The sequence below is a fragment of the Tachysurus fulvidraco genome, chromosome 10, assembly GCF_022655615.1.
Source record: "Tachysurus fulvidraco isolate hzauxx_2018 chromosome 10, HZAU_PFXX_2.0, whole genome shotgun sequence".
Classification (NCBI taxonomy): domain Eukaryota; kingdom Metazoa; phylum Chordata; class Actinopteri; order Siluriformes; family Bagridae; genus Tachysurus; species Tachysurus fulvidraco.
Genome location: NC_062527.1, coordinates 7,044,311 through 7,059,310, shown reverse-complemented (window position 1 = coordinate 7,059,310; position 15,000 = coordinate 7,044,311). Strand labels below are relative to the sequence as shown.

The 15,000-nt window shown below is 39.2% G+C and overlaps 3 protein-coding genes across 4 annotated transcripts in view; 2 read left to right on the top strand and 1 right to left on the bottom strand.

Moving 5' to 3' along the window:
• Positions 1 to 3,456, top strand: part of depdc7b (DEP domain containing 7, paralog b) — a 4,316-nt gene extending 860 nt beyond the window's left edge. The window contains exons 2-9 of one of the 2 annotated variants that reach the window (XM_027173044.2): positions 1 to 400; positions 545 to 639; positions 831 to 1,017; positions 1,115 to 1,383; positions 1,694 to 1,836; positions 2,428 to 2,553; positions 2,837 to 2,912; positions 3,101 to 3,456. The exon at positions 1 to 400 is cut by the window's left edge and continues 18 nt beyond it. In XM_027173044.2, coding sequence (XP_027028845.2) covers positions 1 to 400; positions 545 to 639; positions 831 to 1,017; positions 1,115 to 1,383; positions 1,694 to 1,836; positions 2,428 to 2,553; positions 2,837 to 2,912; positions 3,101 to 3,324 — 1,520 coding nt within the window. In that variant the 3' untranslated portion in view covers positions 3,325 to 3,456. Of the gene's footprint in view, positions 401 to 517; positions 640 to 830; positions 1,018 to 1,114; positions 1,384 to 1,693; positions 1,837 to 2,427; positions 2,554 to 2,836; positions 2,913 to 3,100 lie in introns of both variants that reach the window. The other variant, XM_027173043.2, reaches the window with a different exon arrangement.
• A 2,743-nt stretch (positions 3,457 to 6,199) lies between these two features.
• ppib (peptidylprolyl isomerase B (cyclophilin B)) lies at positions 6,200 to 9,130 on the top strand. The gene is made up of 5 exons (XM_027173608.2): positions 6,200 to 6,416; positions 7,523 to 7,636; positions 7,746 to 7,839; positions 8,366 to 8,550; positions 8,749 to 9,130. The coding sequence occupies exons 1-5, from the start codon at positions 6,282 to 6,284 to the stop codon at positions 8,869 to 8,871; spliced, it is 651 nt and encodes a 216-aa protein (XP_027029409.1). The 5' UTR covers positions 6,200 to 6,281; the 3' UTR covers positions 8,872 to 9,130.
• Positions 9,131 to 10,378: 1,248 nt separating this feature from the next.
• snx22 (sorting nexin 22) overlaps positions 10,379 to 15,000 on the bottom strand; it is a 9,285-nt gene continuing 4,663 nt past the window's right edge. The window contains exons 2-6 of the mRNA XM_027172967.2: positions 13,266 to 13,451; positions 13,067 to 13,164; positions 12,453 to 12,491; positions 11,493 to 11,560; positions 10,379 to 11,203 (exon numbers count right to left, since the gene is read on the bottom strand). Coding sequence (XP_027028768.1) covers positions 11,025 to 11,203; positions 11,493 to 11,560; positions 12,453 to 12,491; positions 13,067 to 13,164; positions 13,266 to 13,451 — 570 coding nt within the window. The 3' untranslated portion in view covers positions 10,379 to 11,024. The remainder of the gene's footprint in view (positions 11,204 to 11,492; positions 11,561 to 12,452; positions 12,492 to 13,066; positions 13,165 to 13,265; positions 13,452 to 15,000) is intronic.

The following is a 15,000-nucleotide window of genomic DNA, read 5'->3' as shown; positions in this document are numbered from 1 at the left end:
CTCCGTGCCATACCAGCTTCACCTGGAGCAGACTGATCTCTCACCTCCAGTCAGAGGTGAAGGTGAAGCGGCGACGTCACTTCCTAAAATCTCATGACAATTGCTTTGTGGGGTCTGATGCGGTGACTGTGATCCAAGATTACATTAACCAGAGCAAGATTTTGGGGGATGCCAAAGTACCCAGGGCCAAAGCAGTACGTGTGTGTCAGGCGCTACTGGACTGCAAGGTGTTTGAAGCAGTATCATGTAAAACGTTTGGGAAGGAAAGCAAGTGGTCAGAGTTTCAGGACAGCGTTAACAGCCTGTACCGGTTTCTGAACACCCAGACCCCTGGGTGGAGCAGTGCAGAAAACTCTCTTACTCCCAGCAAAGAGGGAAATACAGACACCCAGCTATACAGGTGAGTCTTTATATTACATGTACTTAAGTGTTTGAGAGATTATTTTGTTGTTTCTTTCTCTGGCATTTGGGTCAAGAACAGTCTCTAAGAATACTGTTTCTTTGGATGACCTTGCAGAGATGATGATCCAATGTTCTCCCACAGTACTCCAGTAAAACCAGGCCATATAATGAACATCCTGCTGGAGGAGCTTGACCTTAGCCTTAGCTTTCTGCATGCTGAAGGTTTACCAGCATCAGGTAATCATTGCACATCTTTGCAGTCAGGACTGAGACATTGGATGTGCTGCGCTGGCACATCCTGGGTTGAAGTGATCTAAATAGACATATGTACCCAGAGTGGGGTTAATTAGTGGGGTTTATAGACGGATATAATAAGACGTTTCACAAGACGTGGAATTTCTCTCTCTCTCTCACACACACGCGCACAGTGGTCAGTAAGGTGTGGCAGGAGCAGACGGTTCAGCGTTTGCTGCAGCTGATTGAGCTTCCTCTGCTGGACGGAGTGTTGCAATGTGGAGAGTGCCCCCTATCGGCTGCCAACAATAATGAGTCTGACATTCTCTACACCAGTCACTACCTGGATAGAGAAATACTAAAGGCTTTTAAGGAGTCGCAGTGAGTAGTTAAAACATTTTATTGTTTGCCTTAAATACATTGCGTTTGTGGGGTAAAAAAAAATAAAAATTTCCTTTTTCTTTTTGCACTGCTGTAGAAAAGATGAGTGGCTCATGGCAGCATTAGAGCTTATGGACTTTCTGCCAGACCAGCAGGTGGTCGAGGTGAGCAGAGAGCTTCCCAGCCTTTCACTGGATGACGACAATGAGGGTAGTGAAGAGCATGAGCAGTGGAGTCCCACGGGCATCCAGCAATGTAAAGCTTTACTGTTTGAAATTTTGGCTAAACATTATGGACAGACCAGTTTACAGCCTCTTCTTCCTAGTGGAATGAATGACGTCTACGCACACATTACTGAACTTTTGGGTAAGATGGGGCTACAAGCCATTACCATGAACAAGGATTTAATCTAAATTACTCTAACTCTTTAACTGTTAATATTAGCAAGACAACATAACCTCTTCAGCCTGCTTAACAGAATAATCATGTATACCTAATTGGTAAATTCAACAAGGGCTTGCTATTATCTCTGACTAAATAATTCCTGACACTGCAGATACAGTGGATGGTTATTCTTGATATATCTCCATTACTCATTTTACTTTTGAACATTATCCTGTGGGTACAATGTCCATATACTTTTAAATGTATTACTTCCCCCCTGCTTTTAATTCAGTGAATGGGAAATTCGACGTGGCTCTGGAGGTGTTGCAGCTCTGTCTGAAGTTGCTTTCTGCTGCTAATAGAGATGAACTTTACAGGTTGCTGAGCTTCATGTCACTGGCTGCAGACCCACAGCATATCCGGCTTCATAAGGAGGTAAGACGAACGTGTAAATAATAAGAAACACATGTCTGGGTTAACGTTGATGGTGCTTTTTAATTCACACACAACCCTCATGGACTCTAATTACCACTTCATATTCTTTCATGTTCATAATATGCAAACGGCCGACCAATATTGGGCGATTGTTCAGTTTGCTGCTTGTTAACATCGGATCATGTTTCACTAAATGGTACACTAGAGTTAATAAATATTTGTTGTCTTGGACATTCTGATGCAGGCCTCTGGATGACATGAGTTTCTAAGACATGTAAATATATTGGCTTGTATTTGTTATAAATTTCTGAATGTAAATTTTAATGATCAGATTTTACTCGTTCACTAAACGAGGGTGTTTTATTTAAAATTTAGGTGAAGCACCTTTTAAAAGAAGTTAAAGTTTTTAAAAGTGGTTGAGAAGAATTTATTAAATGAAGGGGGGTGGGGGTGGATTTGATTCATTTTGTTCACAAAATTATTTCCCAAGTGTTATTTTATAATGTCAGTGTTTTCATTATTATTCTAAATTGCATAACTAAATATAAGGCCCTTTTTTATTCTCCTTTCTCTTCTCCTTCTCCTTTTCAGCTTGAGAATCGTATTCACGTGAAGAAAACATTTTGTAAAGCCATAATACAAAGCAAGAGCCTCTCGAAGGGCAAAGTAGACTTGCTGTTACTCTTCATGCTGGATAACCATGAGGACATCTTCAAGGTATTAAAGACTTGAACCGCATCCCAAATGGCTTACAACACCCTGCACCATGAAACAATTTTGTGGACACACAAAAACATCAAATACAGCTGTAAAATTAAACAGTATGATGCATCATTACAACAGATATAAAATTGTATGTAATGCACTGGCAGAGTGTACTGTTGATCAAAATTGGTAATTGTAGAATTACTTTGCATCAGGCCACACCTGATTGTGTATATATGTAATCACTATAACAAATGAAACATTTGTGCTCATGTGACTTTGTTTGGCTTTTTAGGTCCCAGGTTCTTTGCACAAGCTGGTCAGTGACAAGCTGGATGATGTTGTGAAAAAGAAGGACCCCAACAAACGGGGTGTGTTATTCAAGTCCTATTTATTTATCTTAAAATGACTTATTTGGCAGGATCGACAAAATATTTTCAATATGTATAAGTGGTCGGCGTTCTGGTAAACACTTGTGGTGATTTTACTGGTAATTACAGTGACCACTGAGTTATATCTAGACATTGGAACTCTCATTTCTTTCTCCATCTGTTTGTAGGCTCGGCATTCTGTCAGCAAATTTCAAGCAATGTGTACAGTGACACTATAAAAAACCTGACAAATACAGAGTTGTTTGTACTGCTCAGGAATATTGATGAAAATACAAAGTACTCCATGAAAGAGAAGAGGAGACTGTTGGAACAGTTCTACACAAGCCACCCAGAGATTTTTACGCAGTATTTTGGGTCTAGACTCAGCACAATCAGCTTGTCTGAAGTGTAACCCTTCCTCTCTTTTCCTGAAAACTCTTTTGTAGCTTTTTATTGCTTTTAGTCATTTTTGTCTGCATGTTGAAAGAAGGTAATATATTTAATCTACTGAAATTATATAAACACTAATAAACATTTAAATTAACACATTTGTCTCAAATATTGATTTATTTAGAATGAATAATGCACTTGTTTCCAGGGATGGGAAATTGTAATGTTATTGCATACAAAGACATCCTGTACAACTGTATTTAAAGCATTGGCAGCAGTTTGTGGAAGAAATAGATGGGCATGATCAGGTGTCTCCATACTTGTGGCTATATCATGTACATGTTAAGCTGCAAATGGTTAAGCCTTTTTCACCTTTTATATATTTAATTCTATGGATACAAACATGGCAAATATATAAAAATTCATTCAACTGAATTATTGGGGCATTTGAGGCACTTGGGCGGACAAGATACAAACATTCACTAAAGAAGATTTTAATCAGGATTCTTGTGAATTATTCTTTTGTTTAAAGACTGTTGCTCAGGAGCTATATAAGATATCGAGCTTTTGTTTCAGCTTTTTAAGACTTTTATTTTGTCTTGCACTAGGTAGCAGAGATGTACTTTAGGTGGCTAGGACTAACATAAGTCCTTAGCTCTGTGTTGTTCTATGTAGCCCTATGGTCCTGGAGAAAAGTTGTCTTAATTCATTATGTACTGTGTCAATTATATAAGGTTGAAATGACAATAAAAGCTACTTGGCTTGATGTACATGTTGCTCACAAGACAAAATTATGTACACCCCTGTAGTGAGCTAGTGTAGTGAGCTGTAATATCACTGATTACCACTTGCACTAGATAAAAGGGAACTTTATCATTTTTTTTAAACCCTCAGTTTGCATTTATATTTTTTAAATACAGTTTGTATTTATGCCGCTGTAATACAAAAGCTCACTCACGGGATTTGCTGCTGCTCAGCACGCGTTGCTCTCTGATTGGCTCTCTAAACTCCCGACCAATCATATTGCAGTGCGTCGCAATGCGGAAAAGTCAGGGAAGATTTTTGGAGCTCTGTGGACCTGCTCAAGCCTGCTAGTGGAATGAATGTTGTTTATTTTCGGCGCTTATGTTTCCATGTGTTGTACGCAACTATGACGATTCATCAGTTCACATAAGCAGAAATATCTAATGCTATTCTTGTGATTAAAGTTAACGTGCTTGCAGTGATTAATTATAAAAAAAAACAAAAACACTACACTTCCAAAAGTTTCTGGACATCTGCCTTTACATGCACATGAACTTTAATAACATCCCATTGTTAATCTGTAAGTTTTAATATGAAGTTGTCCCACCCTTTTCAACTATAACCGCTTTATTTCTTCCGGGAAGGCATTCCACAAGGTTTAGGAGTGTGTTTATGGGAATTTATTGGCCATTCTTCTAAAAGCATATTTGTGAGGTCAGGCACTGCTGTTGGACAAGAAGTCTTATATTGGACGTTGGACGCTTGCAGTCTCGGCTCTAATTTATCCCAAATCTGTTCTATCAGGTTGATCCGGTCAAGTTCCTACACCAAATTTGCTCATCCATGTCTTTATGGACCTTGCTTTATGCACTGGTGCACAATAATGTTGGTAGCAGAAAAGGCAATCCCCAAACTGTTCCAACAACATGGGAACATGCAATTTTGGATATCTATATAGTTATTCTCTCTGCAGAAAGTTAGTGACTTCTGCACACTTCTGCTGAGTTGCTGTTGTTTCCAATTGCTTCCTATTTCTTATAATACCACTAATAGTTGACCGTGGAATATTTAGTTGTGAGGAAATTTCACATATTGCACAGGTGGCAACCAATCATGGTACCACTCTTGAATTCACTGAGCTCCTGAGAGCAACCCATTGTTTTACAAATGTTTGTAAAAGCAGTCTGCATGCCTAGGTGCTTGATTTTATACACTTGTGGCCACAGAAGTGATTGGAACATCTGAATTCAATGATCTGGAGGGTGTCCCAAAACGTTTTCAAACATAGTATATCCATTACATTACTATTATTTTCAGGTCTCAGGATAATCTCAGTGAAATACAATGAAATATATTTCCCTTGTCCACATGCACTTAATACATGTGTCTGGATTGTTATTGTTAAACTGGTGTAACAAAGAATGAGTAAATTAAAAACACATTTGTACTGGATTCGTTTTAGTCTCGTGTAAATCTACATATCATTCAAATGTGTCACATTAAATATGATCCCTAACTTGTGCCAGCCAGTGTGGCCATTAAAACATGTCCACTATCAAGATAATCATATATCAATTAACATTCTGGAAATTATCAGTAATATATACTATGTTCCTGAAACCATTCATTAAAACAATCATATCAGTTCATTTTTCTAAGGCAAACATAGGTGATAGTAAATCACTCAGATCCCTAATCAGCTGATTTGATTTATTAAACCATTAAAACAACAAGAGTGAGAAAATATTTATTAGATATATTTCTCTATATGTTCCATATCACAATTCAGGAACACTTTCCATGTTATAAATCATGTCTGGTGGTCTGCTATTATATATTCAATAGTACTAATCAATACTATAATATACATAAATGTATGTATCAAGTTTGGAGGAGGAAATTTCTCTAAACCACAATTTCTGAAAGCTTAATGCTTCGAATCATGACTGGTAGCCTAATATAACACTTATAGCTGGAGCTGCAGCAGCAAAGCTTGCAGGCTGTAAAGCAGAAGCGTGTCGTTACTCGACACGTGTGATCGACATTCATACAGCCAGTGATTTCACGGCACACTACCGACTACAAATTACCAACCAATCATGACACAGAAGGCGGGGCTTGCGATGCTTATGGTTCCTCCCCGGATGCGCACGTTCTCCACCCCTCTGGTGTCCAGCGGCAACATTTACCCCTCTCTCTCACACACACACACACACGTACCGTTTTAGATCTTTTATGGTGCGGGCTTGTGAGAAAAAGATGAAGTTCTTGGTAGCGGTTACGATTATTGTCGGTTCGGTGTTTTTCTTACTGCTACCCAACGGCTCGCAGGCTGATGAGAAGAAGAAAGGACCCAAAGTCACAGCCAAGGTAAAGAGACGCTGCAGTGAAACGCTACAGTGATGCTATGTATAGTTAAAAATAAATAAATAAACAAATAGACGGAACACAATCTTACACGCATGCACAGACAATGATTGTCTTTTCTAACATTGCAACTATTGACTTCACAACTGTTTCATCATTTTTTATGCAAAGTGAAGCTCATGATACTGTCTGTCTCATGATACTGAAGGTTTCTGTGTTCTGTGATCATGGCTTGATCATTTTGTTTGTTAATAACTGGATGATGGTGGTAGTGTGTAGGTCCATACAGTAGGTGTAGCTTGGGGGGGGGGGTGTTTGGAAATGCTCTGTAATGGCGCGTGTAGGCCACGTCTACGTTAACCGGCTAATGCGCAGTGCGTTTGCGCACAAGCCGAGTTTCCTGATTCTATCCTCCTAAAGTGTCTGAATTAAATCTCACGCACGCGCGCCATTGTGTTATCCACTCATAAACAACTCTAAATGCCTTTCAGATTTTTACACCTATTTCTTGTCACGGTTTTAATACACGTTGTAGTTTAAAATTGGTCTGGTTCTTTGTTTCATCATGGTGATAAAACTACATATCCCAGAAACACCCGCGTTACACAGTGGCCAAAAAAATTATTGCTAATTTGCAAGTCTCACAATAGCCAGACTGAGTGAGCTTTGATTTATCCGTCGTTTGGAAATACAGATGGTTTAAAACAGCAAGAATAGATGGATTGAAGTTTTTTTTTAAATTTTTTTATTTCTCCTTTCAATGTTATAAGGAGCTCCACACCTCTGGAAGACTTTCAGCTAGATTTTGTGTGGATTAGTGATCATTTAGCTACAAGAGCATTAGTGAGATCAGACACTGATGTAGTAAGAGTGAGGAGGTCTGGGGTTCAGTCTAAAGGTGTTCATTTCATTGTGGTTGAGTCAGGGCTTTGTGCAGGACACCTTAACACATTGTGTTTTTATGGATATACAGCGAAATTAAATTCTATACAATTGTGCTTCCAAATTTGGGAGCAGTTTTTGAAAGAACCACAGATAGGTGTGGTGATTAGGTGTCCACGTTCTGTAACTGACAATATTTTATCCATAACTTCTCTGTCCTGTCTCAGGTATACTTTGATATCCGGATTGGAGATGAGGACATAGGACGTATTGTCATCGGACTGTTTGGAAAAACCGTCCCAAAGACCACGGACAATTTCATCGCCTTGGCTACAGGAGAGGTGCGAGCTTTCATCCTTGCATATCTGACCAAATTCACTTAAAAGTTAAGATTATTTTCAGTTCCTTAGTACACAGCAGAAATGAGTTAGTGCTTTTGTGCATCACCAGAAAGGGTTCGGTTACAAGGGAAGCAAGTTCCACCGTGTGATTAAGGACTTCATGATCCAGGGAGGTGACTTCACCAGAGGAGATGGAACTGGTGGTACGAAACCTATCCTCAGTCCGCAAATTTAACGATGATAAATATTTATTTATTTTTGGTTGTTTATTGGAGCACAATGTGCACCCCTTTTGTCTGGGGGGGAAAAAAAAATACAACCGCCCACCTTGCTTCAGATTTATTTAATGACAATATAGATATAAATGAAGTGACTTATAGTCTTACATGTCTGAGTTATTGAGTTTTTGATTAAACCAACCCATTCTGGAAACCAGATCTGCTTATAACTATAAGAACTAAATAATGAACATGAATTTGACAATTGTTTGATAGCCACCAAATCAGAATACCTCAAGATTTAACTTTGAGGAACACTACATTAAAGCACATTTGGGTCAATGTTACAGATAATCTGCTGTTTTTAAAAACCATAGCTGAAGTGCATTAACAATCCTGTGGATTTAGCTTCTCTACAGGCCATATTTAGTTAATTACGGTCTAGTTTAAGTGTCAGTTTAAAACCTTGTCTTATAAGTGTGTAAGCAGTCCTGTTCTGCTGCTTCGGTAGGAAAGAGTATCTATGGTGATCGCTTCCCTGATGAGAACTTCAAGCTGAAACACTATGGTCCAGGATGGCTGAGCATGGCCAACGCCGGCAAAGACACCAACGGCTCCCAGTTCTTCATTACCACCGTGCAGACTCCATGGCTTGATGGGAAACACGTCGTCTTTGGCAAGATCTTGGAGGGCATGGTAAGTTTCTTCATCTTCAGAATCGCATTGAAATATTTGTATTTACTGTAATACTTTTATTGTCAGTGAAAAGTGGTGATGGTTTCATGGTACAGGAGCAATGACGTTTCGTTTCAAGATTTATAAAGAAATTATGATTAAAACCCCACTTGACTGGACTTCTTCTGGAATTCTTATGCTTGCTCTCTCTCTCTTCAGGATGTGGTGAGAAAGGTTGAGGGCACAAAAACAGATGGCAGGGATAAACCTCTAAAAGACGTCATCATCCACGAATGTGGCAAGATCGAGGTGGAAAAGCCTTTTGCTGTTGCAAAGGAGTAAATCACCCTGAGGGGAGAAACAGGACTGTGGGGTTCTGGGGTTTTAGCAGGTGTGCTGGTCCACTAATATTTAAGTGGCCTACATATATATGTATGTACGTGTGTGTGTGTGCGGAGCATAAACCCAACCCACCTCACACTCTTACATCTTTTGCGGTCCATCTTGGGTCCATTTCAAACAGGAATTCCATGCAGTCAGCCACTTTACACCTGTTTTTTTTTTAAACAAATCTTCAATAAAGGATCCAGGTTTTGTTAAATGCTTTGTGTTACTCACTTCATATTCACAGCACATGAACACACACACAGTTTACTACAACACACAACATCCCAGATGGGTTTAAATATATGTGAAGGGAGTTGATTAGTTTATGGATTAGCAGAGTAATGAATCCAGTTCCAGTGGAAGTCTTCTACTTCCTCCAGGTCTGGTCTGTAGTTACAACAGGGAGGAGCCTCTCGTTCTGTCCACTACTTAATGTCATTAACCCAGGCTATCTTTATTTCATAGCGATATTTTAAAATGCATTTATAATACCCAAAGTAAATATATAAACCTCTTCAAATATTTGAGATTCCTTTGCAGGTCAGCTGTGTGCAGATTCAATATAGAGCTAAAGTGGACTAAAATGTTTTTCTATTTACATTTACTTTTTGGAAACAAAAGAAACTGCAAATATGAACTGCTGATCATCCCAGGTGATTCATCCCCAGGTCATGATCTTGCAACATCCCTGCATAATGATCTGATCTCCTCTTCAGTCACAGCTCGCAACCTTGGGGTAACCATGGCCAATCAACTGTCCTTTTCCTCGCATGTTGCTAATGACTACATTAGAAGGATTTGGCCAATTTTGTCCACACAGGCTACTTGTTCGGTCTCTTGTCATCTCAAAACTTGACTACTGCAACTCATTGCGGGCAGGTCTACCTATGAACGCAATACGCAATCCAAAATGCATCTGCACGACTTCTTTTCAACCTGCCCAAGTTCTCGCACACCACCCCACTGCATCGATCCCTCCACTGGCTTCCGGTAGCTGTACCCATCAGATTCAAAACACTGATGCTGTCCTACAAAGCCAAAAATGGACCAGCTCCCTCTTACCGCAAAGCCCTTACCTCGTTCCCTCAGAGCTACCAGCACTGCTTCACTGGTTCCACCATCTCTCAGGGTAAGAGGCAAGTATACTATAACAAGACTCTTTTCTGTTCTGGCACAGAGGTGGTGGAATGAACTTCCCCTAGAGGTCCAGACAGCTGAGTCACTGGCTATTTTCAAACGGCGGTTGAAGACCTACTTATTCAGGAAACACTTCAACTAGCACTTTCTTCCCTGTTAGTATGTGTGTATTATTAAGAAATAGAGAAGAACTTTGAACAGTGATTTAGGCTTATATCTTAAGTCTGTAGCCTAATGAACCAGAGTTCATGCATTCAATGACATTCTTAAGCACTTGCTCCAGATAAAGGTATCTGCCAAATGCTGTAAATGTAAATGAAACAAGTTCATTTGTAAAACTATTTTATTCCACTCGTTTCTGTAAAATAAATTATATAGTTAGTATTTATCTCAGGTTTTACATTTCACTTTATTAAATTTTAGAAAAACTAAAATAAACCTCAAAGAACATGAAGATAGCTTACATCATCATATGACATGGTAATCATAATTCAGTGTATAGGATTTTTGACACAGTGGTGCAGTGGGTAGCATTGCAGTTTTGCAGCTCCACAGTTCTAGGGTTCTGGGTTTGATCCTGAACTTCATGTGTTCATGTACATGTGCAGTTTATTCCCACCTTCCAAAAACATACTGGTAGTTGGCTTGGCTAAGATAACGCTGTGATTGTATGCATAAACATGGTGCTCTGTGATGGACCGGCTGGCGTTTTATGCAGGCTGTTTTCCTGCCTTGCGCCCAGTGTTCCCAGGATAGTCTCTATCATGTCCCTGACCAGGATGAAGTACAGTACATACTGAAAGTGCGTGAGCGACAGATACCAAAACTCCAATATACTCCACCTAGCAGAATATGTAAACAATATTGGCATTCCCCTTTCCTGCCAATAATCAAAGCACCATCCCTTCTGAGGTAAGGTCCCACAAACAGGAAGCTTGGTCAGTTATGGAAAACAGAACCTCTCCCATGTCTCAGGTTGTCTGTGCTTCTGGCAATGAGCTCAGGCTGCATTGGTCTATGATGATGGTGGGGATAGAAGGAAGTCTTCGAACATGTCTAATGCTGGACTTGGAGGATGTCCTACAGCACACCTTATTGTCTCTGGGGAAGAAGCCCTGCAGGACACCAGCTACCACCACGTCCGGCAGGTCTGCAATAAATAGATACAAGGTGAGGTGAGGGATTTCATGAGTTTTTGTTTACAGGATATATCAACAACAGTATTCTACTTAAATAGAATTTTTTTTTTAAATAATGCAGTAGTGACGTTTGTTACAGTATTCACATATATAGTGTATAAAGTGTGAGGGTATAAAGTATTTCTGGTGTCAATTAGTGTAAAAATGTTCATATGCACAGGCAAACAGTTCTCAGAAATGATGACCAAAGTCATAGCTACGAACCAGGCAACACAGCTATATTATTAAGGTATGCATTACCTGACTCTGAAGCAACGACATAAGGGTCACAGGAATATCCCACTACTCTCTGATGGAGCAGCTCATAGCTAGAAGGGATTAGTTACACAAGAGAGACAGATTTTACATTTCAATTTAATATCATCTAACAATTTACCAAATTGAACTTTCACTTAAGACCGAATTAGACGGCATGCTTTTAATGTGTAAAAGTACACAGGGGTCCCTGCTTTCTGGAAAGGTACCAGAAAAAACCCCCAGCTGCAACATAATAGTGCTTAACAATTTAACTTTATGGACATGAGAGAAAGAAACGGTCAGAAATTTTACTGTATAATTTATTTTTGTCTATTTTGCCTACTTTATAGACTAACATCAGAAAAAAAATGCTATGATTAAACATAACCTCTTCAAAACATTCATGTTGTCTTCCTGAAAATCTGCTTCAAATGCCATGAACAAGTTTCAGCTTCCCGACCAACACAGTGTCCTGATACTCATCTTTACCAGAGCCAAAGCAAAAACAAATCCTTTTCCGTTTATCTGCCAAATGAGTGTTGCGTGCAACTGAGCAAGGCTGCCAATTTCACTCAGTGTGTAAATAATGTATTATAACTTTAAGCTGCTGCTTTAGAGAGAAACCAAATAAATCATCAAATAAATAAATCACCAAGTAAATCATCAAATGTGTATTTTGTGTGTAAATTATGTTTACACCAATTTGGTGGCTCTTTTACTTTTCCCCTAGTGTAATGTTTTAACACATCTATTTATTCTGGCTTTAATACTGAGCTTCTTTAATTTAAAAGATTAATGCCGAATATTTCCCCATTTTTCCCCACTCAGGTAAAGTAAAGACAAATAAATAAATGTGCGTAGTTGGAAATGTGTTTCTCTGGAATAAATTCTAACCCTTTGTATCAGTATCTGATGAAACCGTGTCTTACATTTATCATAAACAAGATTCTTGAAGATTCATACCTTTTCCGCAGTTCTTGTAAGTCCCTCTGCTGTTCTTCACTATAACAATAATAATCACACAATGTTATTACACACATTATACCTAATAAAAAAAAAGGTAAACAGAATAAAGATTAGTACACCTCAGTTACTATGATGCTTTTTTACAGGAAATAATCTCACAACGGAGACGAGCTTATTGCCAGTGAGTCAATCTTCATATGTAGACAAATCTTAAAAATCAATGCACTGAAAAACCCATGCCCCTAAACCCAAACCCTTTAGCCCTTAACACTAACCCTAACCCTTAAGCCCACAGCACATAATCCTAACCCCTACCCCAAATTTTAACCGCACATTTTGCATGTAACATCAAATGTACACTTTTAAGGGAGACTCAAATTCATTGCCCATGCAGTATGCAGTATGTTTCATGCAGTATGTATATCAACAAACAGAACAGTAAAGATTTGGAAAGATTTCTTGTTTTGGAATACATCGATTTTGAGGACAGATTGTCAAGTGTCATGATTGTGAATCATCTAAACTAGTAAACGTTTTACTAGGTAGCTTGACAATTGCATAGGATTGCTACACACAGTATGCTAACGTTTCTGCGTACGTGTAGTACATACCGAAAAATGCATATTTGTGTGTTTGCCGTGTGGAAGTGTTTCACCTCCAGGAAATCTAGCAGCTCCTGAGGAACCACTTCATTCTTGTACAGGATCACCTGCAAGCAGAACTCATCACTACATCATCACCACCACAACTAAACTACTATATTATACGGATAGCATAAAGAGTAGGTGGATGTGGAACTCCCTGCTCTACCTGTATGTAGTCTTCCAGCTCTTGCCGTCTCTGCTTCAGTGGTTTAGAGCGCAGCTGAGTCCTCTTGCTAGGGAATTCAGGTGGCTGCAGGATCTTCTTGAGCTTCCGGTGCAACATCTGGAAATCACTATACCGCCGCAAAACAAAGTGCTTCCTTCCGTTGAACAAAATCTCTACCCTGAAGATCTGTGAGAGAAAGAAACTAAAGTCAGACAAAACCAGACAAGGAATGAACTGATGCAATGGCTGTCCGTTCCAAATCTCCAAATGCTGCCCTCTATTGATGTGACTTGGTTATGACCACATAGATATCTTGATCTCTCCATACTTTAGTACTGTATGTAACCAACTAGATGTTACACATAACTATAAGACATCATTGTCTAATGTGTTCATGTTTCCTTTAATAGTTTTGTATAACTTATTCGTGTCATAGGAATGTTATGATGCTGTTCAGCATAACTCATCAGGGCTCAGAGATTAGGGCTCATCATTGTAGCTCAAGGACACAGGCTGCTAAGCTCGGACACACCTTTCCCTATTGTACGTATGTAAGACAAAAAGAAAGCACTAGATATGCTTGTTCTGGGCCACTCCAGTGTTTTGTTTCAGGGGCATTACAAGAAGTGTGAGCTATTTCAGTAACACTGCCAAAAAGGAGAAGCCGCAGTTGCACCAGACAAAAGCAAAAGTGTTCTGGATCACTTTCTAATAGTGCATTTATAATGAGCGCACACAAATTGAGTCTTAAGCTAAACCAAAAAGACATCTGGATTTATAATATATTTATATTCTGTAGTTCTGTGACTAGCCAGTGTATAGTCCGTGTCCCAGTTTGCATTACACATACATGCTCACGTTCACTAACACCTTAGGTATGAATGTCAGGTATGAATACAAATAAAAGCACACAATCACATAGGCCCTAACTGAGAAGTCAGCTGTAACGCTCATGTACAGTAAATGGAAACAGCCAATAAGATACAAAGCTTGTAATGGCAATGTACATTGATTGTTTAGCAAGGTGCTCACATGTGATGCTTTGTGATTAATGTGCTTAATGTGTCATCAGTAAATGCTTTAGTCAAAAGAATTCAAAATATATATCAAAGTATATCGAAATATCCTCTGTGAAAGAACATTTTTGAAAAACAGGTACAAACTATGATGAACCTTTTCACACCTAAATTCCTCCACACCAAACCCGCTCATCCATGTCTTTATGGACTTTGCGTTGCGCACTAATACACAGTCATGTTGGAACAGGAAGGGGTCATTTCCAAACTGTAGCTTCTCGGACATTGACACCCATTCCATGAAGTTACCTACGCACTGTAGTTGAGCTAATCTGAAAGTCACACAAAGTTTGGAGGTCTGTAGCCATTATCTCTAGCTATGCGCTGCCCCTGCTCTGTGATTTTACGTGACCTACCACTTTGTGGCTGAGTTGCTGTTGTTCCCAATTTCTTCCACTTTGTTGTATTGGCACTAGCAGTGGACCACGCTTAAAATTGACTGAGAGCGACCCATTCTTTCACAAATGTTTGTAAAAGCAGACTGCATGCCCAGGTACTTGATTTCATACGCCTGTGGCCATAGAAGTGATTGACTCATCGTATTAGGTATTTTTAACTTCTCTGTATAAATAATTCCCAGAAGTCCTGCCTCTCCTTTAGCCATCTTACAGTAGTAATTTATTTCCATTTACCTATTAGAAAGATACACTAACATGGCA

Bases quoted from the DNA above. Each gene is read 5' to 3' on its own strand.
- ppib (XM_027173608.2), top strand. From the start codon at position 6,282: ATGGTGCGGGCTTGTGAGAAAAAGATGAAGTTCTTGGTAGCGGTTACG. The intron at 6,417-7,522 runs GTAAAGAGACGC...GTCCTGTCTCAG, and splicing joins GACCCAAAGTCACAGCCAAG to GTATACTTTGATATCCGGAT. The intron at 8,551-8,748 runs GTAAGTTTCTTC...CTCTCTCTTCAG, and splicing joins GCAAGATCTTGGAGGGCATG to GATGTGGTGAGAAAGGTTGA.